The 26,466-nt window shown below is 41.5% G+C and overlaps 1 protein-coding gene across 1 annotated transcript; it reads left to right on the top strand.

Annotated features, from left to right (window-relative positions):
* The first annotated feature begins 278 nt into the window (after positions 1–278).
* Positions 279–22,655, top strand: PANX2 (pannexin 2). Its single transcript, XM_068401705.1, is given in 4 exon segments — positions 279–557; positions 18,565–19,777; positions 19,779–20,017; positions 21,906–22,655. Coding segments are annotated over 4 exon segments (2,040 nt in total). The 5' UTR covers positions 279–331; the 3' UTR covers positions 22,268–22,655.
* The last annotated feature ends 3,811 nt before the right edge of the window (positions 22,656–26,466 follow it).

Genomic DNA, 26,466 nt, shown 5'->3' on the forward strand with positions numbered 1-26,466 from the left:
CCGGCTGCATCGTTGTTCCGGCCCGTTCGAACCGCTCTCCCCAGGGCCGTGGGGGGCGGGCGCGGGGATGCCCCTGCCGGGGCTGCCGGCGGGGGAGCATCGCGCAGGGCCCGGCGGGAGGCCGGGGGTAGCGACAGGCCCCGCGGGGGCAGCGTCCCGCCGGCCCAAGACTGGTGCCGTCGCGGCGGGGGAGCCCGGCCGCGGCCCCGCCGTTACCACTGTCGGTGTTATCCCCGCAGGCCGGGCGGGCGCCGCCCGCAGCCAGCCCGCCGCAGCGCGCCGCCCGCCCCGGGTAGGCCCGGCGGCGTGAGGCCGCCCGCCGCCGCCGCTTATGCAACACATCATCGATAACCACCCCGACATGGCCACCGCGCTGCTGGCGGGCGAGAAGCTGAAGGAGCTCATCCTGCCGGGGCAGCAGGATGACAAGGCGGGCGCGCTGGCGGCTCTGCTCCTCCAGCTGAAGCTGGAGCTGCCCTTCGACCGCGTGGTCACCATTGGCACCGTCCTCATCCCCATCCTCCTCGTCACCCTCGTCTTCACCAAGAACTTCGCCGGTAAGGGCGGCGGGACGCCCTCCGCGGGCGGGGCGGGGCGGGCGGGGCCGCCGGCGCTGAGGGAGCAGCTGCCACCCCTCGCCTTCGCGCCTTGGCGGGCAGCGGCGGCGGCCGCTTCCGCACGGCCCCCGGTGCTGAGGGGGCCGCTGCTGCCAGCCGCCTTGGCGGGCGGTGAGCGCCTGTCCCCGGCGGTGGGGAGGGGACCCCAGCCGCCCCTGCTCGGCGAGCGGCCCCGGGTCTCTGGCCTGCAGGCAGCCACGACGCGGGGAGGTGTGCGCTGCCCTGCAGCGGCTGAGAGCCGGTGCGGGTGACACGGGGTGCGGCTTTATGCTGCTTGGGGTGGACCCTGGACAGGTCGCGAGCTGGCCCCTGGCTGACTTCAAGCGTTTGTCCTGACGGTAATTCAGGCGTCTGCACCGTGAGTGCTTAACTGGCCTGCCAGGGAGAGACAGATGCTTTCATGGAAACTCCTACAATATATGGAGACATATGCGTGCTTTGCCATGTAGTGGAAATCACTGATGTCTGTTTCTGTTGAGGGCCTACATCTTGCGTACAGCCGGTAACGGTTTAAAAAGACCATTTTGATCGCCCATCACCACCAGTGCGGAGTCCTTCCAGTCTAGGAAGTTTTGATGAGCCTTCAAAATTACTGACCCAGTAAACTGTTGTGACACCTTTCGGCCCATTAGCGTGTGCATAAACATTGTTCTGCTTTGTGAAGTACAGACTTGATGAGTGTAGCTGCTGGTGCATGACTGCTTTTAAAGGTCCCTTGAACCTCCATACTGAAGATCCATGTGAAATTATTAGTGCTTTAATATACAGGACTGACCTGTCAGTCCGTAGCTTGTGACATTAGTGGCAACTGGCTGTATTCAATCAGTCTAAACATACCAGAATCAGGCTCTTGCTGTGCACGCTGCTTTCGGATTGACTTCCAACACCTAGGTATCCTTAATACTTGTTTTCATTATGAGATAAAGTTAAATTACCTAGAAGAATAACTGCTTGCAAATGGAGTCTTGAGATTTTTCTTGATATCGTTAAAACTTTTTCAGTCTAACTCAGTTTTTAAACATACAGTTATATAGCTTAAGGTCTTCAGCCACAGTTAATGATAAGAGCCTCATTTTTTGGATGGTCATCTGAAGGTATCTCAAAGAGACCATATTTTCAGGGCATGATGAGCTTGCTAAACATCTGAAAACTGTCTCCTCATAACAACTGAAAGGCAGGATTCAAGGTCACCTTTGGTGATCCTCTGCAGAATGCAAAAGTTTGGGGATCCTTTCCTCTATTTGGTTTGCAGAGAAGTAAACTAATGAAAAGGCAATCCTACAGAAGCTCACGAGACTGCATACCTATATGTGTGCCTTCATACTGTTTGAGATGTACAGGTCTGAACCTCGGCATGCCTAAAGATAACCTTGGGTGCAGGAAAGGTCATGCCCCTTCACGTGTGTTCCTTTACATTGTGCAAGTTTCCCAGCAGAAGACCTTTGATGACTGACTGCTTGTGCAGACAGCAGTAACTTGTTCTATATGAACAAATCCTCCAAGCCTGCAGATTGCGGAGGAAGCCTCAAGTCTAAGAGACTCAGATTACTACAGTGAATGTCCCTCTGCAAGTCTAAACTGTGGTCCACACAAGTATGTGGGAGAAAGGGGCTCTGCTTATTTCTGCATTTGAGTTTATTTTATGCGGTGGAAGACTATTCTCCAGGCTGATGGTCATGTTCCAGCTTTGTTTTTCAGAAGTACCAAAAGCAGTATCATTTGTGTCCACTTACGGACCGTGTGTGCTCATTTGACCCAGTAAGATATAGGGCGGTAATCTATTGTGTCCTGCCGGAGCAAAGCTTACAAGGCAACACAGGGAACACCCTGATGTCTTCAGAAAAATGTGGGACAACACTTTTCTGTCGTATGATGTCATGGGCTTGTTCAGATGATCTGCAGTTAGAAAAATAATATGAGAAAAAGGAAAAAATTAAAGATACAAGGGAATGTGATACAAACACTGTAAGGGTCTGATGAAACTAAGTAGATTCCTTTTTGGAGTGAAGTTGAAGAGCTCAGGATTAGTGGATTCAATTCTGCTTCCACAGAGTTCAAGACCAAAACTCCTGTTAATTTTAGTGTGACCTGTATCAGGTGTTACTCTGTTACCAAAGCAGTACCTACTCAGACTTCTCTACTGAGTCAAGCTTGTCCAGAGACACTGACGGTGGTAGAAACAGCAGTCTGGCTGCATACGTGCTTATTCCTGATTCTGCAGGTTGTGTTATGTTTTACCCATGCGCTGCCATTGATCTTTAAAAAAATCTGTCTTTGCTTGCTTTGGATACTGCTCCCTGTGTGCAATTTAAATGATAGGTATGAAAAGTGCAGACTTTGCTGACAAAATTCAGTAAGGTTCCTGCTGCCCATTTGGTTGTGAGTATCACAATACCTTCCCAAACTTTGCTTTAGGCCCTTGTGTGCATCAGTTATTGCTTCAGAATAGGAAATAAAAACTGATGCTTATCATTATTCCTACTTCTGTTAATGATATCCAGTGCAAGCCATTGAAAGCTACCATCACGCCAGTAAACTGACAGCAACCTACTTTTCTGCGGTCTGTCCTACCTTGTTTAATCAGTGTTGGTAAAGCTCTTGAAACAGTGGTATGTGCACTTGAGACATAGAAGTGTAGTGATCAAGAAGCAGTGGTTTCTCACAAAACTTGCTCTGGATTGGAAGAGTCTGCATGACTAGTGCATAGAGGAGATAAAAGCCTGTGTACTTCTCTGATCGACCTTTGATTTTATGTGTGTGGGATCAAGCGTAGCTGAAAGCATAGTCAAGAGCACCTGCGCAGTCCAGTGCAAGTGTAGTGAGAGCTGCTTGGCTGAGCAGCAGGGGGGGTGGTCCTGCCCTGGGGGTGTGCAGAAGGAAACCCGTCCCAGGCAGCCTGGGCATCCTAGGGCAGTGCTCAGCCTTACGGGGCCAGAGGCTGCAGTGAAGCACGTGGGAAAGCAGAGTTCATCACCGCAACACAGGACAAAGAAAGAGTGTGGTTTTATTTAAAAGATTATAATTAACAACCCTAAAATCATTATATCTGTAGTATAATATGTTGTATACTGTAGGTTGCCTGTGGGTGAAGGTGAGTTATTTAGTTAATTGTGCTCTTTTAGTGCCATGGGCAAAGTTGTTTAGGTTTATGCATTTCCTATTCATGTAAGCGTTTGTCCTCATTTTGGAGTGTTCTGATCTTTACATCACTTCTGAGAAATTAAATCACAAATTTCTGCTTTAGTAGCATAAAAGGCAAGACCTAATTGTTTAGCAGATACTATTCTGATTTTCTGAATAAATCACAATCCAGCTGAACTTAATGAGTTACAAAAGGCTTTAAATTGAGTATTGGGCTTTTCTTCTATTATGTGTATCATAGAATCATAGAATGGTTTGGGTTGGAAGGGACCTTTAAGATCAGCTAGTCCAACCCCCCCTGCCATGGGCAGGGACACCTTCCACTAGACCACATTGCTCAAAGACTCATCTGACCTGACCTTGAACAATTCCAGGCAGAAGGCCATCCACAACTTCTCTGGGCAACCTGTTCCAGTGTCTCACCACCCTCACAGTAAAGAATTTCTTTCTTATGTCCAATCTAAACTTACCCTCTTTCAATTTACCATTGCCCCTTGTCCTGTCCCTACAGGCCCTGGTAAAAAGTCTCTCTCTGTCTTTCTTATAAGCCCTCTCTATATATTGAAAGGCTGCTATAAGGTCTCCCCGGAGCCTTCTCTTCTCCAGGCTGAACAGCCCCAACTCTGTCAGTGTTTCCTCATAGGAGAGGTGCTCCAGCCCTCTGATCATCTTCGTGGCCCTCCTCTGGACTCACCCTAGCAGATCTTCCTTGTACCACAGACCCCGGAGCTGAACACAGTACTCCAAGTTGGGGTCTCATGAGAGCGGAGTAGAGGGTGACGTCCCTCGACCTGCTGGGCTGACCGTGCTCCTTGTTACGCAGCCCTGGATGCTTACAGTATCGTTACAGTCTGACTCATTGTAAAAAAAAAAATGAGCTGTCATCCTTGGTTCACTTTTGCCCTATAACTGAATCTGTAACATAACCAAAATTTATTAGGAGATAAAATTTTGTTTCCAGACTTCCCTACTAGATGACAGTGCATTTTGCGTGAAATTGAGCTCTCTGCAGAGGGAAGGCATAGGGCACACACACCGCTAGGAGGTGTTCCTGGTAGATAAATAAAGGCTGCAAAAGAGTCGGTAAGAGTTTGACTATTGATTTCAGTGGGGACAGGACTTCACTCTGATGGCTGAAGTAAGATAGAATTCTTGCACTGGCCTCTCTGCACAGAATTGCATACAGCCTTTCTTTGCACTTCCTAAACTTTCTGTCGTAAGAGAAAAGAAAGTCAGTGAGCTGACCTCTTACATTATCATTTCTGAGTCTCCTTTACAAACCAGTATGATTCCAGTGAGGACACCTGTAGAAAACTGATTAAAATAAATCCATGTGCTATATTTATACTGGGCATAAGATCATCATAAAGTCATTTAGGAGCAATAGTCAGGTAGCCCACACAAAGAAAACCCACATGAGTACCCACAAGAGAAGAATGAATATTGTTTCCCTTTCTAAAACTCACCCGTGGACAGACTTCATATAAAACCAGGACATCCTGTGTTTAGGGGCCAGTGTATGTTGACCTTGAAGATAATAAGGAAAGTTTTGGAGGTGTGTTTCTCTTACCCAGTGGATGGATCTGTATTTAAGTGGAGCTGGTTTTACGGAGTCGCAGGGCTCTCAGCCCTGATGAAGGTGCCTACAGAAGGCAGCATAGGCTAAAGGAAACCTCTCCCGTAGCAATGTTCTTATTGAGAATAACAACGCGCACAGTTGGTAGTCCCAAGGGAACTTACTTTGGTTTGCTCTGTTTTCATTGGAAATTACTGCTTTAAAGGTAGAAATTGAATTTTTTATTTAAATATGAATACCGATGTGTTTGAATTTCTGTCAGAACAGTGACACGACTCCCATTATACCCTGTATATTCTTAAGCATCTGCTGGAGCACTCATGCAAATGTATATGCAGTGCTTTGCAGAGGTCCGTGCTTGTATTTGACTTGTTTTGATTTCTCATACCTGAAGATCCAGAAGCCTGACTTTCATTCCTTAGCAGCTTGAACGGTTAGTTACTCTTGTGCAAACTAGAAGTAAAATACAACCGATATGAATGGAGAGTTCAGATTTGGTAGTACTGTGCTGTTCCTGTGCAGGAATAGATGACTACACCAGATACTGGCTGGTGGACAAGCAAATTATAAGCCTGTAAGTATAGGTTGTCACTTTTGTCCTTCCATTTTATCTGTGTTGGAGCCTGCTGGATTGTTTCCTTTCCCACAATAAAGGGTTTGGTGTTCGTTAGTTATTTACCTATTTTTTTTTAAAGCAAGCGTTTAAAGTGTTTTCATGTTGAAGCAGATTAGCCTTAGATTAATACATAGTGAAAAAACAGTAAAACACCAAACTTTAATTAAATGGTAGTAGGTAAGGCTCTAAGATACGTAGATCTAGTCCAGCTACAGCCTGTGTCAATGTTCAGCAGCTGTTTTTAGTGATGATGTTTCAGTATCTCCTGTCAAGGCATGGTCAGTCTGGGGAGGTATGGATCTAGATAAAAAGTGACTGGTCCTTCAATACACCGCCTTTCCATTTTCATTTCCTTTCTAAAACGCACAGAATGCAGAGTATTATTAGAGTGCAACATTCATTATCAGTTTGAAGTGGGTCTGTTTGATGTCCCATCTGATTTTCATTCTCTGTTTTTACCACGGAACTACTACACACAGTCCACAGCCATGAGTAGGATGCTGTTGGGTACTTAATACTGGTCTTCACCAGCAAGTCCTGTATTCTGTCCTCCATGAACGGCCACGATGCTGCTGGCAGCGAGTGGCAGCCTTTTGTAGTGAAACATCTTATGGCATTTGCTGAACTTCCAAGACACTGTTCTAGAGTTCAGTAGACGAAGAGATACTTGGCTTTCATGATGTGCTGCTTAGTTTGTTTGTATTGTTTAATGTTTTTACTAAGCGGTTTAAGTATTCCGGTTCAGTGCTGTGCTATGTTCAGAAGCAACGCTATCAGTAGTGGCTTTGGGAGGTTCTCTGTGTAAGGGACCAGAGAGTGGTGGGCACCAAAGGAGAATACGTTGCTATGTCTGTTATGTGTTATCTCCACGATACTGAAATATTTTGTTTTCCAAACTTTCAAACACTTTAGGACTGATGTGGTCAATTACAGGGATTGCTAAGTCATATCCCTCTGGTACAGTGCCTCATGCTTTCTGTTCACAGTGAATTATTCTTTCTGTATTGCAGTCATGTTTGCTTTCCCCTCAAGCTGTTAAATACCAATACTTTATTAAAATAAAGCAAAACAGTCATCCAGCTGATTTTTATATTTTAGTCAAAAGTCAAGCTTTGGCATTGATTTTCTTGCTAGGTTTATAAAACAGTGCTGACAAAATACCAAAAAGTTGCTCATATATACTGTATTTCTATGTCTCTTAGCAGTTACGTAGCTCAGCCCTCTACCACCCTTCTGCTAGAAAATTCTGATGAGGAAGTAATGGAAGGAGACAGTAAGTTAAATGACTGAAGGGTCAGTTCAAGTTTTTATGTTTTCTTTTCTGATTTGTAATCATTTTGCATAAGCAATGCTTACTTCACTGTGTAGTACAGTATATGTGTGAGTTCAGTGTCTTTTTATGCATTTCACCCTACAGTATGTTTGAAATAGTGTACGTTGGAGATTTCTCTATTATAAGACGGAGTTTTAGTTTGTATTTCTGGTCAACTCTTCTAATTTGTATTTCTGTTTCAAGTTGTGGGCAGCATATTTACACATGCTTACTTATGTGACTTATCTGTTAGATGGCTTTTGAGCTGCTTTTCCATTTTTTCTCTTTAACTGCACGTAAAGCCACATACAGTAAGAAAGTGAAGATGTCATTTTTCCAAGTGATTATTGTAAGTGCTGAGAGTACAGGGCCAGATTGTGTTATGTAGATAACAACACCAGTGCAGAAGTTGTTTCTGAGGCGGTATTAGCTGTGATAAGAGAATTTAAGGAGTGTCTCAGTACCACTTATGTTTAAGTGTTTTCTAATCATTTATTTTTAAAAAGAAATGAAATAGTACAAGCAACCACAGGCTGGCTGCAGTTCAGCTGCTGGCTGTTTGCGCTGCTGATAGAATTTTTCCCAAAGGGTAAGAGCAATTCACACACACACAAACACAAGGTGTGCACAAGATATGTGAGCTGGCTTTCTGTGAGTTTTGGTCATTTAAAGATTTGCAGTTACACAGTTGAATGTTAAGTAGAAAGGTAATCTTGAGCAAATGCAAGAGCCTCGCGTGCAATCATTCCACTGCAGTTCCTAGTGGCTACAGATATATTTCTGTCATGAATTCCATTTCTCAAACTTCATTGACACATATACATCATCTCTTTTTCATATGAAATTTAATGACCCTGTTTGCACTATCAAACTCTTCATCTTCCCAAGTGTCACATACGTGCAGAGGTCCAAAATGTGGATGAGATTTAGCTTAGTACATGCTTCCAGATAACTTCAACAATTTGAACAGATGGTCAAAAATATTTTTGTTTAAGAGCTACTTAATTCATTCATCTGAGGCAAGAGGAAACCTTGTGAATAAATAAGAGTAAGGTCAAGACTGTTTTTCAGAGCTACTCTGAAGTATTTTGAAGCTTTTTTCTCCCTAAACTGGGTAGAAATTATGCATCCATGATCTAGAAGAAATCTAAGCTTCTACTGTTTCTTAGAACTGCAAAACTCTTCAAGAAGAATCCGCATAATCACTGAGTTTCTTGGGTTCTGTCAGTGTTAAAAATGACTGCAGTGGGCACCATCAGTAGGTATACACGTATAATTACAAAAGCCAAATAATTTTGCAGTAGACTGGCATGATTCTTGTAGAAGTTCCCTTTTTTCCCATGATACAGGATTTATTCTAAGAAAAACACTGAAATCAGTGCAGATATTTCCATCATCAGGGATTTTGTCCCAGGCCTACATTATACGCTTGCGTTTGAACTGGGAAATACGGCAATTCATTATAATAGCAAGGTTTGGGGATTTGTTTGCTTTTCTTCACTGGCACCGTGCCTATTGTACAGATTCGAAGTCACAGAGCAGTGATGCAGCCAGGTGCTGAGATGCGTGATGCGTTTTTTGCAGCTTAAGAGCTCAGTGACTATTTCTGGAACATTTTAGTTATATGCTGAAGTAATTATTTCAGCATTTTGAGATTGAGGTGCCTGATCTTCTGTGGGATACATGACCTGTTCAGGAGAGCAGGAGACCTCCACACTGGAACTGGCAGAGCCCCTGGGAGCCTTGGGAGGCTGATTCTCCTGGCTCTGTCATGGTAGATCAGAACAGTTCTGATACTTTACAAAACCCATTTTCTCTACACATGGAGAAACCAGTTTTCCAAAAAGCAGTAGGCCAGCCATCTCTGCCTCCAAAAGACTATGTTATTAAAATAATGAGCTAACTATTGGTGTTTTTCTTCTTTTTCAATACGAAGTTTTCCGGGTGCTGTATTTATGCCAAGAGGTACTTAATACAAGCCATCTTTTTCATTTCTAATCATTAAATAACAATAATGCAGTAGAACAAACCTGCTGTTTCCTGTTGCTTCCTGTGTTTGTATTTTGCACTTGACCCTTGAATTACGATGCCACCCTTGTCTGTGTATCATCAGTTTCACTGGATTTTCATAATTCATTTCACTTTGGCATTTACATGTTCTTGCAGTTTGCTTTAGCTATTACTCTGGTCCACATTATTATAGTGTCCGGGTGCTTGTGTAGTTGCTTTGGGTTTCCATCTCTAAAGGGGAATTTTTGAGTTGCCCAAAAATATTTTATTGATCTTTGGAAAACATTAAAACACTTATTTTCACATATTAGTTCTTCTCCTGTGTAGATGATTTGTACATCACCAAAATTCCACTCACCTCCTCATGTAGGGGCTACATTTGGAAGTTAATATTATTCAGATCTCTTTTGTAGGACTATCTGCGTGGCTGAATTTCATTTATTATATTTTGATTAATACATTCTTTGAAATTCAGATCTAACCTTCCCCCAAATCTTAACATACCACAAAGCAACATTATAATACAAAAACATACCTCTAGGTGCAAATACAAGCATTGTAAGTTCCTTCCATGTGTTTTCTGTTTTCTCACAAAGCTCTCTTGAGCACAGGAAGAAATGCTCCTAGTGATGTTTAACAGTACAGTCACTATAAATAAGCTCTCTTTCCAATAATGTTACCACTGTGCTGCATGGCCATCACATGGTGGATAGTAGCTCGTTATTGAGGAAACATTCCTCTATAGGAGCAGCCTAAGGGTTTTCATCTAGGTGTTTCTGTACCTTCTCCATAACAGTTGCCATTCTGGAATAGCCTTCTCCAACAGATTTCAACATATCAACCGAGTAGGACTAGGTGTCTTTCTCTTCTGAATAACCTGGACAGACGTTACAAGTCTTTAAGCCTCAGATTGCTGAAGTGAACTTCATCACACCAGCTAATTTTAGAAGAGCCAATGTTTATTACATATAGCGTACATAGTTCTATAAATTTGTGTATGTACTAGGAGAGTGCATTACTAATTTATTGATTCTGCAGATCCAGAATACATGCAGTTCAAGCAGCAGTCCTACACGGAAAAAAGACCCAAATTGTAAATACCGGGACACCTGCTGCTGCCCTTACATTGCAGTTACCCCTGTGGGGAACCCATTACCTATCAGTCTTTGAAACTGCTTATCTACATCTCACCCATTACGACTAATCCTTGTAGAGTATGGGCCAGTAAGACTTACTAGCAGCAGTGGTTTCCTGTCTCATTTCTTCAGGGACTTTCTTTTCAAGATTTTTTTCTTAAACAGGACAAGTGGTTTCAGAGAGTGGGCAAAAAAGGCTATACCTTACCTTGTTGATCATGGAGAAATTTGTACCTTAGGAAGACTTCATGGGCATGGAACCTATATTCAGATTTGGAAAGAATATTCCCTAAGAAAGGTAAAGGTATTGTCTTTTTGTTTTGATAAAAGTAATAATTCTTAATAATTAGCTTGCTAAGTTAAGGCTCAGTTTGATGAATGTTTTCTTTTCTTATTCATATGAGTAAACTCAGTGAGTTAAATAGGACTGTATGACTACAGTTGATACACAAAAGTAATTTCAGGAATCCATACTCATGCTGTACTAATTTCTAACCTTTAAATGCCCTTTAAATAAAGTAGTTGAAATAAACCAGTTAAATTAAGGGAGGTTTTCATTTGGCTGTGAATTAATGTGAGTATTAACCAGCATTTGTTAAAATCACATTCAAAGTAGAGATTTACGTATTCCTTGTGGACTGTGTGACTGAGATGGAAAACCTGTATACTGTATAGATGATGTTATACTTCCTTAGACTACGTTTTCAACCTCAGTAACATGAATGTTTTTTGTTCTTTTTTTCCAGAGAGAAGAGGATCCAGGACATTTCTTCTTTTCTGTTTAAAAATTGCTGAAAAACTACTAAATAAATTATTTCTGTTTCTCAAAATAAACAGTTTGCTACCTGCTTTCTTATGCAATCCTTTTCATACCCAAGATGAATGAGGCATGTATGTATGATTGCTTACACATCTGTGACATAATGTAAGGAGAGCAGTATGATGAGGAATTCCCCTGTCAAACACTGGCATTTATTGCTGAATTCAGGGAGTTTCTTGTTTATCTTGGCTGTTAGCAATTTGTGTTCTGAAATCTGATGGGCAGGGAGATTCAGAGATTCTACCTGAACACTGAATTTCTCCTTAGAGTCAAGTGGAGAGGACCGTACAAGGAGTGCTTCTGAGAACTTGACTGTAATGCCAGCTTTTCTTAATAGGCAGGTTGGGCACCAGCTTGAGGATGATTTAGCAGCCCTCTTCAAGAGGGCAGAAAGCCAATTGCTAGGAAGCACTAGGCCCAGGGTGAGTCTGTAGTATATTTAACTCAGTAAGTATACTAATCGATATAGTCACCTGATACTTAACTCGGGTCTCCAGCGTGAAGGTTTAGACATTTGTCCAGGAGCTGGGAGATCCAGCCTGTTCAGCAGCACCTAAGCACCACTTCTGCTGCCTATCCCCAATGTAGCGCCATGGTGGTCAGGCTGAATGTTTATTTCTACATCTTCAAAGAATTTTTTGCACGAGAGGCATACTTACCTTTGTCTCGGTGTAGCAAGCACAAGAATTTTCATCTTTTTTCATTTTTGAATTATATTTTCTGAAAATTGGGTTCCTTTTTTTTTCCTTTTTTCTGTCTGCTGTTAGAAAATTGTGCTATTCCTTCTGCATTACTGAATTATTGCACTAGAAAGCTGAAATTATGCAATTCAGTTGGAAGATTAATGAGGTATGAGTTCTTTTTCCAGAGTAAATTCTAAAAGCTGGAGGTCACAACCAGAATTTATTATTATGGTTTATATTTTGCTTTGGGTGAATATACTTTGTTTCACTGGGAATATGGTAGGTGTGAAAAGTCATTTGCCCTTTTATATAGGGGCATATACTGTTTATTACTAATATTTTCCTTTCTTACTTTTTAATGTCTACCAAAGTATTGTAAATGTGTTGTCCATATTTATTTAAATAACTTTTGCCCATCATATTATTTTAGAAGCTTGAAATTGACCCCCCCTACAGCATCAGTTCTTCGAAGAGAGATGCACGTGCCAAATTTTATGCACTGTGAGTAATCCCATCAGCTTCAAAGGAACTGCCCAACGCATGAAGTCACTTAAGTATTTTTAGGAGCAGGTCTAATTCTTTTCAGTGTTGAATAGTAAGAGATTGGCATCGTTATCTTTATTTTGAAGCGGCAAGTGAATGTTTGTATTAGATGCAATTCACTCACTTTCCCAGGAAGACTTGTGAAAACTTAACTTTGCAAAGGTAATGGAGAGTGATACATATTTGCCAGCTTCACCGGGTCTTCTTGACAGTGTCATTTCTGCGTACTGTGCACCAGCTCACATTTTTTTGCAAGGGTTTTTTTTTTTAATAGATAAGTAAACACACACACGCACACAGCCTTCTTGGTGAATTGTGCTGTTGATATATCTTCCTTCGATTCAGAAGCAATACTGGGGCCTGAGCTCTAGCCACTAGTACTGCAATGATAGCCTTCTAGCCGTATTTTACCTAATGAGTTCCTAGTGCAACTGGCCATTGCTTTCATTCTTGGAAATGGCCATTTCTCAAAAGAGGAAAAAAATTACTCCTGCATGAATCAACCATTCTTGCTGGGCAGGACCTAAAAAAAAAACAAGTTCACCTTGAGGACAATCAAACATTGGAGCAGGTTGCACAGGCGGCTTATGTAGTTTCCATCTGTGGATGTTTTCAGACTGACAAAGGCCTAATCAAGCTGGTCTGAACTGAGCCTTGACCCTGCTTTGAGTGGGAAGTGCGACTCGGTAACTTCAGAGTTTCCTTCTAGCATTTCCATGATTCTGCATTGGGATATAACTTCAGGGAATGGTCTAGAAGAGCAGTTATCAGATTTTCCATTGGTAACACCATTTCCAGATCTGAGATTCATTTTTGCCATAACTTACAGTATTGTGTCTCCTGCATGAAATTAAGCAGGATTTACTTATCTAATGTATTTTCCTGCCTAGCACTTGAAGCCCGACAAACAGTGTTTAAACCGTGGCCTCTTGAAGAGAGCAGCTGAATGTATGCTGAAGTATATGGAGGTTGGGGAACCACTGAAAAGAGGTGGCTGACCTTGGATCGGGAACTTTAGGAGTGGAAGCCTGTGCCTGCAGGAAGCCCACAAGCATTTCTTGGAGCCTTTAATAACAGGCACCAGACCTGGCAGCTCCTAGCTTCCATACTTTGCCTTCACTTCTTCTTTCCATACTGTTTAGATTCTTTGTAATGAGTTTTTTGAGCACAGCCCCTTCCTTCATCTCTCTCCCTACCTTGGCTATCTTCTCACAGCCATTCCCCTGAAGTACACGCTTTGTACTACAATACTTCCTGCAAGTCATTTTTCTCCATTTCAGTAGTATTTAAACTGATGGGATGAGATGGTACGTGGAGAGTACGTGAGAATGGAGCACGTGAAAAAACTTAGCTGTCAAGGGATTTTAATTTTTCAAGTGGCATAACCCAATCAAGTAGATTACAGAACTAAGTAATTCTGCATTGATTATTTCATCTTCTTTGCATGTCCAAAAAATATAGTGAGATGTCTCTCATACCTTATCCATGAGACTAGTTTTGTGGTCTTCTAGAAGCTACTTAAATGCACAGTGAACAGGATAAAATGTATTTATGTACAGCTGTTGAAAACTTCTCATGTAGTGCTCCTGTGATATCTAATAGAATCAAAAAAAGGGAAGCTAAGCTTCCTAGTATGCATCTTTATACTCAAGTCAGTATAAGATAATGTATAATGTACTTTATAATAACATGAAGGACTTTTTTTCCAGTGTAGTAATTATTTCTGCACAGCATTAGCATAGGGTTACTTAGTCTGTTAAAAATTATTCAAAAGGAACATATCCTGGGAATGTAGGTAAGTATTACTGAAGACAGGATTTGTTCTTAGGTATTCCCAGTGATTTTTTTCTGAAACTGTGTTGAGCTTCATATTCTAGCATGCAGTTTACACATTTCTGTAGCTGGACCTAAGGGCAGAGCTTCAGACTTTGAACTTACTGAGATTTTACTCTGAGCATCAGAACTAAAAATCTCATAGTAAGCCCATCACATTTAATGCAGAAAAGTTATTTTAGTATTCCAGCCACCAATAACGATGGCAGATTAGTTACCTTACTATTTTTTTTGCCTTTGATACGGACGCATACGTGTGCACATCACAGATACATGTCCACCCTGAGACACCTTTTCATTGTTGTTTGAAACTGGCAAAAGATTATTTTGAAGGTGCTGGCCGTGCTCTCTGGGTTATTTGGTAGGAGTTTCTGTCTCCTGGGCTCACAAGAATGTAGCTATCAAGGAGAGTGGAGGGATAGATTACATTTATGGGCTTAAGCCTAGACAACATTGAGAAGATGACCAATCTGCTCAGCCATAATAATGTCCGCTAAGCTTTTCCAAAAATTTCCTTACAGCATCTTACTCTATTGTCTTTTCCTACACAATTGAACAGTTATGCCATATGCAATTAAACTGTGGAGTCTTGGGGGAACAAGTGTCATTTCATGGTGGCTGGAGTGGTTATATAAAAAAGAAACTTCTTAAACTGCTAGAGGATTTTCAGGGTGAAATAAGCATATCTGTAGAAACTTTCTATATTTATGAATATAAAATTAAAAGCAAATACATTTTTTTATATTGCATGATCCAATGTCAGAGCTATGATTTTAACACTGTTACAGCCTTTTTTTAATGCTACTTACCTATCAGGAGAACATTGTAAAATAAAAAAAAATCTGCTGTGCCTTCTTGAAACTGTGTGTCAAGTGGGGCCCTCGCAGCTAGAGTGAGCTGTATGTGTGAGAACAACTTGTTACTCCCCCATCCTCATCAGATCTGCATGTTGAGATCCAGCTATATGTTACTGCCATCTTTCATAACAAACAAGATTAGTTATTGACATGGTGCTTTTCTTTTTCACTTATTCCTGATCAACGCAGATTGCAGTGGAGGAGAAGCAGGTCCATGCTCTACTATGATGGGAACAAACACCTTCATGGTGTTAAATGCCAGGCTAAATGCAAGGTAGAATGCTGGCATCACCTAAGAAGGAGCATTCACAAAAGCTAACTCAAACCAAGTGGTGATCTTTCTTGGCAGCCTCTTCTGAATGAAGAGAGACAAGTACCTCCAGGTGATAGCTATATTAGTCTTTTGAATCATTGTCTGGAAGGGTCTTCCTCTCTTCTCCGTTGTCTGGACCATTTTGTAGATGAATGAGCTAATGCTATGCTTTGTGAGTCAAGTCTTATGCTGAGAAGGTTAAGCTAAATTCCCCTGTGGAGCACCTTTACCAAAATTAGTGGCCTTCACTGGTGGTTGAGTATGTCTCAAACATATTAGAAGGTACTGTTTGGATAAAATTGCATTGTAACCCCACTGCCCCCACTTCAATCAGTTATAAGAAATCCCACTGAATTCACTGAGGATAGGGTTTCATCTGAAGGGTCTTGGGATTTACATGGCATATAATGAAAGTCATGTTGGTTTAACAAATATACAAAGAAAATATTAGATGAGCATCAATAAATAACAAAACATTGAATAAGAATGGGACGTGATGCTCAGCTATCCCAATACATTAGAGATCTCTCACAACTTAGCAGGCAATGGGAGCAGCTTAAAAAATCTTTAACAGAGGGAAAGCAAACAAATTCCTGTAAAATGACATTTGATTTCTTTACTGGGCTGGGCAGCCCCATTTTTGAAGTAGCCTCTAGTGAAGCTGTTTGGTACAAACCAGGATTGTGAAGCTTTTCGCTTCTTTCACTGAAGCAGTGGCAACAGACAGACTGCAGAGTTAGTCTGTAAGTGATCTGTCCAGCATAAATGTAAATGTTAAGACATTTTCATTTGCTTCCTTTTTTATTTAGAAAATAAATATATATTTGATTGTTGTATATACAGTTTCGGCAGAAGTCACCTTAGCTTTCAGGTCTCAGTGAAAAGAGCTGAAGAGAACTGTTTACAGTTTATTTGGTAGTCCAACTGATACATGAATGAAAAAATAATTCTTATGGATAATTTGTATGAATACTTGTGTTCATGGTGCTGATACCTAGGAGAAATGAACCCATGTAGGTCACAGGAAGCTACGTTTCATATTGGCAGGTTCTACTGAGCTTAGGGACACCCAATTCAAAATATTTCTGCTTATGAGAAACGCATCATGCTTCTTTGCTTTTTTTTTCCCCATGGGAACATTTTCACATAGGAATCTACTTTGTCTCCTGGGAAATCATACAGTAAATCTTTGATAGTAGGAGTTGTAATTTATATGCATCCCTTCATGGGTAGGGTTGGGAGGGCATGTAATTACTGAAAACAAGAGAGTCAGTGAGGATTTTTGATGTAACACATGGCTGTAAATACACAAAAGTAGTCTAAATGGGAAACTGTGTAACATTAGAGTGCTTTAAGCTCTCCTCTGAGATTGAAGTTAGATCATTTTAAAATAGTCTTCAAAAGTGATTTTAAAGAATTTGCAGGGCTCACTTACTTTACATGCTGTCTTGGGTAGCATCATTTATTCAAGCAACTCTGTTTAAATTGGTTCTATTTTTAGAAAAAAATCCTTGCTGAATCACTTTTTAAAACTAAACAATTTTTGTACAGTCCTCAGCACGTAGATCTCTGTAGGTCACAGAAGAGGTTTACACCTCAACATTTTACCAAACAACTGGTAAATGCTTTTCATGTGCTTGCATATGAGAAGTAGTTGGTCAAGTAAGGAGTCCTCTGTTAAGCCAAAAGGATTAGAGTTTTTTGCCTGCCTATTAATTTTTAATATTTTATTTATTGTTGTTAAACAACATAATATTTTATTATTTCTCTTCATGATTTGTATTATTAAGAGAACAGTACCACCACTCTCTTCTAGTGAGCTGTGCTCGATCTGAATCATAGACTGTGCTCAGAACTGGAGCAAGCTTGGTGTTCTTAAGCGATTCTCAGTTCAAGAGAACATGCCTTCTTCCTATGGGTCTCATTTTAGGAAGTTTTTTCAAGGTATACCAGAACACTGTATACCAGAACACTGTAAAATATATTCCCTTTGTTCTACCTGCCCAAACATCAAAATATGGTCTTCCTCTTTGAAGAGGGTGTTTTGATAACAGTCATTGTTCTTTGAGCAGTTAATACTATTCTAACTTTCACAAGTTTTTCTGTCTTACTTTCATGTATTGCTAGAAAAATGTAATTGTATAAGAACATAACTTATCTACTGGGTCAAGACAAAAGTCCTTTTAGCCCAACATCCTGTCTCTGATGATGGCAAAAAGCAAATGCTTAGGAAGGAGTGTTAAAATAGACAAGCATATGCTGTTACTTACTTTGATAAACCCTTCCACCCTTCAGCAGCCTGTAGCTTAAACATGTCTTGAGAAAAAAATTGCATCACTATCTGTGTATTTAATAATACTTGCTGTACTTTTTCTTCCATTACTTTGATTGCTTTCTTGATCCACAGTATTTGTTTCTTCCATAATACTGTATGACAGCAAGTTCCACCATTTAATGGCACGTTGTGTAAAAAACGTTACAGTTTCAAATGTAGAATTAAGTTTCTGTAGTGATAAATACAGTTAACACACCAGAGTCTGTCCTGGTCAGTCACACTGTAATTCAGGAGTGTTAGCTGGGAGGGATACTGTTGACTAAATGTATGTCTTTAAGTTTCAATTTTTTCTACCATATCCAATGAGTAGGTTTTGTTAATAAGGATTAAAAACATTGCCTTCAGCTACATCTAACTTTTTTCTATTTAGAAGAATATTTAGCTGGGATGAACCTTAAATTTCACCTGAATGAGCCTTTCAGCATTTGCACATAACATCCTCAGCTACTGTATAGTGGATATCGTGTCTTTTAGCTTTACAGAGTTTAGGTCACAGTTGCTTAGGATATTGTTCTCAGAGAGATAATTAAACCAAAACATGTATTTCTTGCTGACATTTCTAGCTCAGGTTCATTCTAAAACTTCCAGGTAAATAGTTTTGCCTGGGGGCTTGTGAAGATGTGTGCAGGCTGAGCTGTCTAATAGACATGGAGGGCTTAACAGTCATGTAAAGATATAGTAAAATGAAATTGATATAATTTGAAATGTTTATTTTCCAGAGCTCCTTTTGTAGGTTAAATGCACAGCAGTGACTTTTCTCTCTGTTATACAGAGGAGCCAATATACTGTTATACACCACACAACTTCACCCGCGATCAAGCCTTGTATGCCAGAGGATATTGTTGGACAGAATTAAAAGATGCCTTGCCAGGAGTTGATGCCAGCCACTGGCCCTCCTTGTTTGAGCATAAGTTCCTACCTTATGCACTGCTGGCTTTTGCTGGGATAATGTACATTCCAGCTCTGGGCTGGGAATTTCTGGCCTCCACTCGACTGACTTCAGAGCTTAATTTTTTGCTTCAGGAGATCGATAACTGCTACCACCGTGCAGCTGAAGGGCGGGCACCAAAAATAGAGAAACAGATTCAGTCCAAAGGCCCGGGGATCACCGAGAGAGAGAGGAGAGAAATCATTGAGAATGCAGAGAAGGAAAAAAGCCCTGAACAGAACTTGTTTGAGAAATACCTGGAAAGAAGAGGACGAAGTAACTTCTTAGCTAAGCTTTACCTTGCGAGACATTTGTTCATCATCTTTTTAAGCATCATACCAATTACATACTTATCCACCTACTATGCTACACAGAAGCAAAATGAATTTACATGTGCACTAGGAGAGCCTCCAGACAAAACGAGCAGCTCCAAATTGCACATCAGAGTGAACTGTAAGCTGCCGTCTGTCCAGCTCCAGCGGATTATTGCTGGTGTAGATATCGTTCTCCTCTGCTTCATGAACTTGATAATCCTCATCAACTTAATTCACCTCTTCATATTTCGCAAGTCCAACTTCATATTTGATAAACTGAACAAAGTTGGAATAAAGACCAAGAAACAGTGGCAAAAGTCCCAGTTTTGTGATATCAATATTTTGGCCATGTTTTGCAATGAAAATCGGGACCACATAAAATCATTGAACCGTCTGGATTTTATTACAAATGAAAGCGATCTGATGTATGACAATGTGGTACGCCAGCTGCTTGCAGCGCTGGCCCAGTCCAATCATGATGCCACTCCAACCCTGCGTGATTCAGGCATCCAAACGATAGACCCAAGTGTTGATCCAGCAGACATCGATGCTAATGAGCAGCTCATCATTAAGAGACCAAGGAAGAAGATGAAATGGATCCCAACCACCAATCCCCTTCCTCAGCCATTCAAGGAACAGTTAGCCATTATGAAGGTCGAAAACCATAAACCTGAAAAACCGAAGCCTGTGCGGAGAAAAACAGCAACAGACAGCCTAATAGCTCCTTTGTTAGAGTCCACCACAAAAACCTCACAGCAATCGTCCGCTCATAAAACCGAGCCAAACGCCATCCCAAGCACAAGCACTGAAAAAAAAACACACGCGACACTTTTCCTTGGATGTTCATCCGTATATACTTAGTAGCAAAAAACCCAAGCCAGAGATTCAAGCCATTCCCTCGATGCCTACGTCAAAAAGCCAAGAGGGAGGTTTTTTAAACCAGGAAGAGAACGTTGTAGTACACGTTACCTCCTCTCTCAAAGGTACAGTATGCCATAATGCCCGTACCACTTCCACAGACCATAAGCGATCTTCAGGAAGTCAAAGCTTATCTGAACTGTTGGACCTACCTTGTTAGATTTTGGGATAGCTAATAATCTTAGGGCTTGCAGGCCTCAGAAATAGGGGTTCTCTCTCTTTATCAGTTGTATGGAGGATAAGCATTGTTACAGGTAGAGCGGTACGAAACAGCCTGCAGGCTGTTGGTGCAGGTAATTTTTCAGATGTAAGCAGATTTTCACAGTTACGAATGTGATCATGCCTTGCCAAGAAAATGAGGAGGGTTTGGCCTCCATGATACCCTTCATGCTCTACCAGCACCTGGCAGTTTTCAAACCTGCCTTATTTTCAAGTCATATGGAAACTGCCATAGTAGATGACCAGTACTCTGGCCAGTAATAGCCACTTAAGAGTGTGTGAGAAACCGTGCTAATGGCAGTTAAAGCTCCCTGTAGAAAAAAATTCTCTTTAACTACCAATTCTTAGGGGTTGGCATGTGTTTGTCACCTAGGAAATCACAACTCAGATCATTGATATTGTTCTTCACACAAGAGATGTTTTAAATTGCCCTTTGTCTCATGTGGACCCGAGGATGGATGGTCTGAAGTGTATGTGCTGGCTGGGGATTCAGGAATTCTGCCGTTCCCTTTCTGTGTGGCCTCACAGGAGATGAGGCTGAGGCTCTTTCTGTGCCTCAGTTCCCAGTGTGTGTCTTGGAAATCCTGTTCCTTTCTTACCTCAAAGGAGTGTTTCAAATATATCAGTAATTGTTAGGTGCTAGAGTGATGGGGAAAGCCATGTGAGCACTAAGAAAAGTGATAGATCAGTAGATAAACTGATAGACAGATAGGTATTTCTTGTTTATTTTTGTAAGCTACTGACATAAGAAAGAAGCACTATGCAGTTGAAGTTACAGAAAGATTTGTATGTACTTAAAGCAATGGCTCTCATCTCATTACAAGCTAAGACCTCCCTCTGGGCTTCGACAGACTGACAGCTACCGTCACCCCACTGCCCAGCAAAGAAGTGATTTGAGGTATAAAAGTTTCTGTCACTTCCAAATCCTTATGCTCCTTAGAGCCCTCCAACTCCCCAACGTGCATGTGAGCTATTCTACAGCATTCCTTATCCAGTCACCTGCTCTGATTTCAACTCCTCAAAACTACTGGGGTTTTCTGGTCTCAATTACTTTCATCTAAATTAGTGCTTGAATATTTTAAGGGCAAAAAATAATTACTGTAGTTTTGGGGCTCTGTTACTCCCCATTCCCATTAAAAAATTTTCAGCTTTGCTTTTGAGTTAGACCTACATTGCAGTCCGTCAGGTAAGGTAGACTTATAATTTCTGGGAAGAGGCATCAGTTAATGTCAAATTGCTGAGTTCTTTCTAAAGACAAGTGGCTTACAGTGTGTAACCACTGTTTTTTCCCATTGAAAGTATCAGTACTTTTTGTATTCCATCCTGTGGATTTCAACATTCTTAATGTTTGTCAAAACATTAAATCATAACATTTCTAGAACACCTGCCAGACTGTAGAGGAGAATAAAAGGTACTTTTGGTTGGTTTTTGTTCATTTTATGAAAATACCATTCATGTAAGGAAGCATGAGCATGCGTAAAAAAGAGCAAGATCCACAAAACCCTTTTGTTGTTTGTCCTGTTTCCCTGAGCTTACAACCCTGTTGTTTTGAAGCAGTCCTGTTGGATTTCTCAAAGGGTCCCAAGAAAATTCATTTCTGGGTCCACTCCTGCTCCCACTGAACTCAGTGGCAAAACTGCCAGTGACTTTTATTGATTCAGGACACTGCTCTGTGATGGACTGGAAGGGCGAAAGACTACCTGTCTTTTAACTGGCTGTTTTGTTTTCTTCTAGACACCCCTCATCCTGCAAAAGAGATCCTATACCCATCTGAGACATGCAGAACTGTGCCTGCTGCCGGGGCTTTTGTCACATGTAACCACAACCATATAGCCACAACCGCTGCCGCAACAAATATGACTTTGAACCCAGTCAAGCCAGAGCCAACACCTGCACTGAACTGCAACCCAGCCCACCCTTTGCTGCACATCAACACACTGTATGAGGATCACGAGGAAGAAGTTTCAAACATAATAGACGATGGTATTCACTCACCAACTGACACCAGGGAAATTCTCTCCATCCCTACCCCAAAGCAGATAAGGTTGGCAACATTTGATGAACCAATGGCAATCGTGAGCTCAGTGGAGTACTGAAGACCCTGGGCTGCACAGCTGCGCCCTCGTGGCCAGGCCCATGACCACTGCAGTGAGGACCGTGGTCCCCGCAATGATGCGATTCACTGCATGAGCATGGAGAGTTTTCACACAGACTATATAGCTTTTGGTAATAACACCAAATGGTTTTTCAGGATCACATCATGAGCACTGTCAGTCATTTGCAAAATAGAATGAAGAAAATCGGGTGGAAATAGACCTTTAACACCAAGACAAGCATTAGCTCTAAACTATAGCTTCCGTATTTAAATGGAGATTAGCACAATTTATGAACATAAAGAGTCTGATGGCATGCCACAGTAATTTTAGTGGGTGTTTAAATCCTTTGCATTCAGAATCACTGATTAAAGTTAAAACAACATGGAGGTGAGATATGCTTTTTCATGGCAGCAGTTAAATAAGAGGTTTTTTCTAAGCAGAGAGGATTTTTTTTCTCTTCAGGATTATGAAAAAGTTATATGCAAGCAAAATTTTTGTTTGTTTGTTTCTTTAGCTCACTAATGTTGGGCTTGATGGAGACCTAGCTGAAAGGGCCTTACTACCACCAGCATTTAAGTGCAAAAAGATTGATACACTCAATCTCTTGCATTTATAAATGAAAATACCTGAGGTATGCCCCGCCCTTTAACATGCTTATATGTTTGATGGAAGATGATGAAATGAAGAGTTTATTTTTTTAAATATATTTTACCATGGGGAAAATTACTTTAATAACTTTTCAAACCAGGTGTTGCTTTTAACAAAATGTGTAGAAGAGAGTCATTGTAGCTGCTTATTTTTTCATAGTGTATTTATGAACCAGGTTAGAAACTTTCATGGGTGCTTCACTGATACGAAAAATCTTACGAAGGTCATTACAAAATATCTTACAAAATATGAAACCAGCAAAACTGTTTTCAAATAACACACAGTTAAATAAGTCTATGAATTTAGGTCTGCAGACTTGGCTAGTCCTTGATTCAGCAAACACTTAAGGCCGTGGATGGCACTGAGACGACTCATACATCTAAAGCTAAGCACACACTGAAATGCCTTTGCTGGATCCGGGCTCTAGTGCAGGCAGACAATAATCCTGCAGTATGTGCTATCACTCTGATTCAGTATTTGCCTTCCTTGGCTCAAAGCACATCTTCATGCCCATCTTCCTATAACTACAGTATGTGTGATTTAATAGAAAACTCTAGTATAACTAAAACATCTATTAAAAGTGTATCATGCAATAAGCATTCTCAGCAAAATTATAGTGAAACAAAAAGTGACTGTGGTAAAATAATATTCCTAGCTGCATTCAGAATTATGGACTATGTGTGTTTGCTTCAAAATGATGTATAATGGTAGAAGAAATATGCAGCACAAATGTGGGACTGAAATCTTGAATTTATTTTTAATTTATTACCTCAGACATGGATATATGATACCAATATTTAATGAAAATAGCACTGAAAATAAATACCTATTGTTCTGAATAGTTTAATGTGTACTACTTCCTAGCTTAGTTACGTAGAAGTGGGATTTTATTATAAGCAGTAGGCAGGACATGTAAAGCCACCATTCCCCCCTACAGTACTTCAGTTATGCCCAACCTTTTTGGCCTGAACAGCCAAATACCAAAAAGGCAGCAAGCCACCAGACACGTACCACAGACAAGGGAGAGGGCGCTGGGGACAGCTGAAGGACCTGGCTGTAACACCCCGAGGTCTCGGTGTGGCATGGGGCAGCATGGAGCTATGGGGGACACGGAGCTCGGTCCAGGGCAGCTGGGAGATGATGGCTGCAACAGCTCCTGCTGGCTTGTCTCCTTCCAGTCCTGGGGACATCGATGTTTCCCTGCAGCCTGCAGCAGAGGTGTCTGCGTGAGGCAGCCATGGGATGAGCAGGGATTTGAGCAGTTTATATGCTGCCTGTGGCTCCAGGGCCATAGGTTGGTCACTCCTCTTCTAACCTGCTTGAACACAAGCTGCAGGGTGTTCAGCATCACTGCCTGCGTGACTGATAATCTGGTGTGACTTTTTAAATAAGAAATCTGCATCTGTGTAGCCAGGGCCTCATTCTGTCCCAGGTACAGGAGGAAGCTTTCTGCAGCGAGGCAGCCTAGGAGTGGAGCATCACCCGTGATGGGACTGCAAGCAAGGTCTCTGCCTGGCCTGATGGGTAAGTGCCATCCATTCAGAGTCACCTGAAAGCAATGACACATAGAGGCTTTGGAGGTGATCCGAATGGCCCACTACATCCTATTCACTTAGATGGATACTGTAGTTAGAATTAATTTTTCAGGCAAATCCGTTATAGTTCAGTATTTGTTAAACACCAACAAATAATTAGAAAAAATGAGGAAAATTGCCTTAAGAAAATCAGGAACCTGTTAATAAAAACAGAGTGAAAGAATAGGACCCTGAGGCCAGATTTCAAGAGATGTAACTCCCTGTGCCACTGTGCTTTCAATTGCCGGAAGGCAGTGTGGTGAATTTCTTCCTGGTTGCAGCAGCTCAGACAACCGTGTTACAAATGCAGGGGGAAATCCTTGGGGTTGCCTGTTCACTCTCCACTTAGTATCACACACTGAGCAGTATGTCAACCGTACGGGTCTGTACCTAAAGTGATATATATATATCAATATACGTCTATACCAGTGTCAGGCAAAGCGGACTGTCTGAAAACTAAGGATCTGAACTTTGTGTAGTACACTGAAAAGAGCAACATTCAATAACGAGAGGGATTTTCATGATGCAGAAAATGCAGGCTGGGTTCTTGGGCAGGTACATGTACTGATCTAATGAGGGTGGAGTTTCCTAGGAAGGGTTGCCCACTAAGGTGCACATGTACCCTATTCATTCAAGAGCAGGACTCAAGTCTGTGTGAACACAACAGTCATTCTCCATGATACTGCTGGTTTCTATTGATTTAGGTTCTGTTGGTGCCCTTGTAGAAATCAATATCAGACTTGACTGGACCAACTTTAAGAAAGAAAGGAAAGCCTATAGCTTTCCTCATCCCTGGGACAAGCTAAACTCAGAGAACACCCACTTTACTCATCTTTACCTGTTGTGTTACATGAGCGTTGCACTATTTTCTTTCACAAGCTGAAGGCCACGGATATCAGGCGCCCAGTTCTGAGTGTTAACATGCTAAGGGCAGGATGGTGGCCCAGACACGGTATTTCACTGACCAAGCAAGCAGAGAGCAAATGCAGCTTAGTCTTGGCTGATGTGGGGTAGATAGCTGGTGCAGGCACATAGCAAACACTGCCCTGCTGAACTGGAAGGAAAATGTGTCCTACCCACTGAGAGGAACTTACCTAAACTAACCAAAGTTAAGAAAGATGAGACACAGTCGCATTTTTAAATGTCTCTCTAGCCTGAATCACATTAGCATCTCCATCTGCCTAGTCTCTGCCTGATGGTTTCAGCTTGACAGATCAGATGACTTACATCCAAGGATGCTTTCCATTTACTTCACTGGGAAAAGGATCGCATGTTGAGAGCGCAGAAACCCTTTTCTTCAGGGTACTCTTATTCAGAGTATGTTTGACAACCAAACAGGAGAGACAAGTGTGTCAGAAGCATCTTTTGAGCTATATTTAGGCTGTCCAAACACAGCAGGAGATCAGAGATTTCTGTCTCACAGCCAGCTAGAGAAGTGCTTCTGTTGGGATTTCTTTAGTGCAGTAACACTTTTTAGTATTGATGTTACTAATCTGTCTGTACTGAGTAAATGTACACATACACACACAGATTTATACATATATCAACTGTATACCTACAAATTCTTTATATACATGTAAATATGTATCTGTTGCATAGAAATGTTCATCTTCTCTACCTTGCTTTGTAAATAAGCTATACTTAGTCATTTCATTTCCCATCATCATGCATTAGGCCCAGCCCAGCAATGTTATTCATCTTTCTGACTCTGCTGGGATTTTCTGATGCTCGGCATGCTGGTGAGGATGATCTGTTCCCTGCAGAGTCAGGTGTGCTGCGTAGTTTATATTTTGATATTGACAGTGAGTCGGGCCCTGATCTTGGGACCCCTTTTCTGCGCTGTGCTTCCTATGACTCCTTGGCACCAAAACACAGGACAGAATTTACCTCTGTGCTGGGGATGCAGTTAGTATAGCTGATAGCTATTATTTTACACATCCTTTGTATCTCCAGAGCTGTCTCCCAAAGCCAGTGTTG

Source organism: Nyctibius grandis, chromosome 5 (genome assembly GCF_013368605.1).
Source record: "Nyctibius grandis isolate bNycGra1 chromosome 5, bNycGra1.pri, whole genome shotgun sequence".
Lineage (NCBI taxonomy): Eukaryota > Metazoa > Chordata > Aves > Nyctibiiformes > Nyctibiidae > Nyctibius > Nyctibius grandis.